The sequence below is a fragment of the Teleopsis dalmanni genome, chromosome 2, assembly GCF_002237135.1.
Source record: "Teleopsis dalmanni isolate 2A chromosome 2, ASM223713v2, whole genome shotgun sequence".
NCBI lineage: Eukaryota > Metazoa > Arthropoda > Insecta > Diptera > Diopsidae > Teleopsis > Teleopsis dalmanni.
Genome location: NC_051847.1, coordinates 33,754,351 through 33,756,682, shown reverse-complemented (window position 1 = coordinate 33,756,682; position 2,332 = coordinate 33,754,351). Strand labels below are relative to the sequence as shown.

Sequence of the window (2,332 nt, the reverse complement as noted above, 5' to 3'; positions counted from 1 at the left end):
TTATTTGGTTCTAGATAATGTAAAGCATCGTTATATCATATGTAACAGCGATATTTTTTATAATACTTGTCATGAGCACTTTTGATATACCTCTACAGCCACAGCACAGTATCAAATCGTCCTTGTCAAGTCATTTTTGTCAATATTTAATTGTGCAGTCATCTATACCGTATCTGTATCCATATGAATCGTTTTCTATCTATTCTCAAAATTGTACAAATACAAATTACAGTCAATGAGCTATGAGTTGAATGTCTAGTGTTTCTGTAGTGTTTTAATCTATATCAAAAGCTTTCTCTTTTCAAGCTTTTTAAATATTACTAATATTCATTCAAACATATATGGGTAAGATATTTGACAATTAGCACAGTCATTTTTCATGTTGATACTTTGTGGTATGAAGTTAACGAATTTAACGATTTATTCTCCTCTCTTTAACGATTTATTCAAGTTCATTAGGTTGTTGATGAATGCATCTTTATTACATACTTTTTTTGTGTTCTACTGGATTACCCCCTTGGAACATTTCCAATAGGAGAAGGGGAATCTTCAATGTTTTTCTTATCTATTCAATTTGACCCTCCCAAGACAAATCAGAATTGATCAGGTTGGAAAATTTTTCTATTATTTTACTAGTTTCACTCTACTTCTACTCTAATTTGATTTTATAAAAGAAAGCTTGGATTTCAGTGTTACCAGATAATTTTTTTGTTAATACTATCAAATTTAAATTTAAAATTATTTAACTGGTAACATCTTTGGGTATTACTTATTTTTAAAAAGTATAGAAAGTACTTTTTTTTGCCAAAAAAAAATGGATGATTTCCTTAAAATATTAAAAGAAGAATTGGAAAAACTTGATTTAGCTGCTAAGAAAAAATTGGAAAGTAACGAATGGGCTCCAAAAACTGACCCGATTGAGGAAACTTTTTTATTGCGTTTACCAGAAGTAAACTTGACTATCTGATAATGTTATAGAATTGAATTTACAATATTAAATTCACTTTTTTTACTAAAATAATGCACCTAATAAGCACATTGTCGATAAATTAATAATAAATTAGTAAATCTCTTTTGTTTAGAAAGATGCTAATGAGATGAGCGATATTATCGACTCAGGCAAAGAAATAGAATTATATCTGACAATAGACGATGAAGATCGCAATGGCACCTTTAGCTATGGGGATAAAACATTACATGCAAGGGTTGTCGATCTGCCAACAATAGTGGAGTCCGAAAAAATTTATGAACCTTATGGATTATACAAAACCGCTAATATATCACAAATGGCAAGTTATATACTTCATCAGTTTATCTATTTTGAACGCAATTTTTTTAGGTAATGTGCACAGAAGAAGAATACGTACCAAAACAGGGGAGTAAACCTGATAACTATTTATTTCCTCATGGATTGACACCAGGTTTAAAAAATGTACGGAAACATCGTTTTCGTAAATCTGCCATACAGGAACATCCAAAAGCTTTTGCACGGGAAGCGGAACTTAAAAAGATATTGCTCAAAGATATCGAAGCTTTTAAAGTAAATTATAAAATTTTTCTTGAAGAACCGAACGAATTAAGTTATAAAACGAGTGACGACGAGTCTTCACCGAAAAGTGAAAATTCTAATACGCCTAATATGACTGATGAAGAAGACTTAAAGTTTGTGAAACGAAAGAAAGATGTACCTTCAGCGAAAGTGAAACTTGAAGCTGAAATTGATAAATTACAGAATGCAGTAAGGAAATTACATCGCGAAAAAATTTTAAAATCTCGTGCAGTTATTTCAACTGATAATAATTTACTAAAGAGACGTTTGCATGACTCACTTGAGCATTTGCTAACTGCTATTCCTAAAAAGGAACACCAATTAGATTTGGCACGTAAAAGATTAAAACGGTTTTAAATTAGCATTTTAATTATTAATTAATTATTATAGATAATAATACATCTCTTCATTAAATGAATGACACAATTATGCAACCATTAGATAAAGCATAAAGTATACACTATTATAATACTCGTATAATGCTAGTATACATTTTTGAAACTATGATATAGGGTTCCCGAAATGTGCCTTATAAAACCCTTTAAGTATGAATTATAGTTAACTCAAAATATTTTTTTATATAAATTTAGTTAAAATTACTGTTCAAAATATTTGTTTATACATAATTAATAATTAATATTAAATTATCAAAATATAATTTAAAAATTTTGAAATAATACATATTTAAGTCTAATTTATTTGGTACCAAATAAGATTCAATTATATATCGAATATTGGTTTTATTGGAGCAAAAGTTCTCCTCATTTCTAATTTCGACATTAA

The 2,332-nt window shown here is 28.5% G+C and overlaps 1 protein-coding gene across 1 annotated transcript; it reads left to right on the top strand.

The window, feature by feature from the left end:
* Positions 1-776: 776 nt before the first annotated feature.
* Positions 777-2,069, top strand: LOC119683542 (transcription initiation factor TFIID subunit 7-like). The gene is made up of 3 exons (XM_038097253.1): positions 777-949; positions 1,083-1,289; positions 1,340-2,069. The coding sequence occupies exons 1-3, from the start codon at positions 815-817 to the stop codon at positions 1,904-1,906; spliced, it is 909 nt and encodes a 302-aa protein (XP_037953181.1). The 5' UTR covers positions 777-814; the 3' UTR covers positions 1,907-2,069.
* Positions 2,070-2,332: the final 263 nt, after the last annotated feature.

Excerpts from the sequence above, each read along its gene's own strand:
- LOC119683542 (XM_038097253.1), top strand. The coding sequence starts at position 815 with ATGGATGATTTCCTTAAAATATTAAAAGAAGAATTGGAAAAACTTGAT. Across the intron at positions 950-1,082 it reads TTTTATTGCGTTTACCAGAA|AAAGATGCTAATGAGATGAG; the intron begins GTAAACTTGACT and ends TCTTTTGTTTAG. Across the intron at positions 1,290-1,339 it reads CCGCTAATATATCACAAATG|GTAATGTGCACAGAAGAAGA; the intron begins GCAAGTTATATA and ends CAATTTTTTTAG.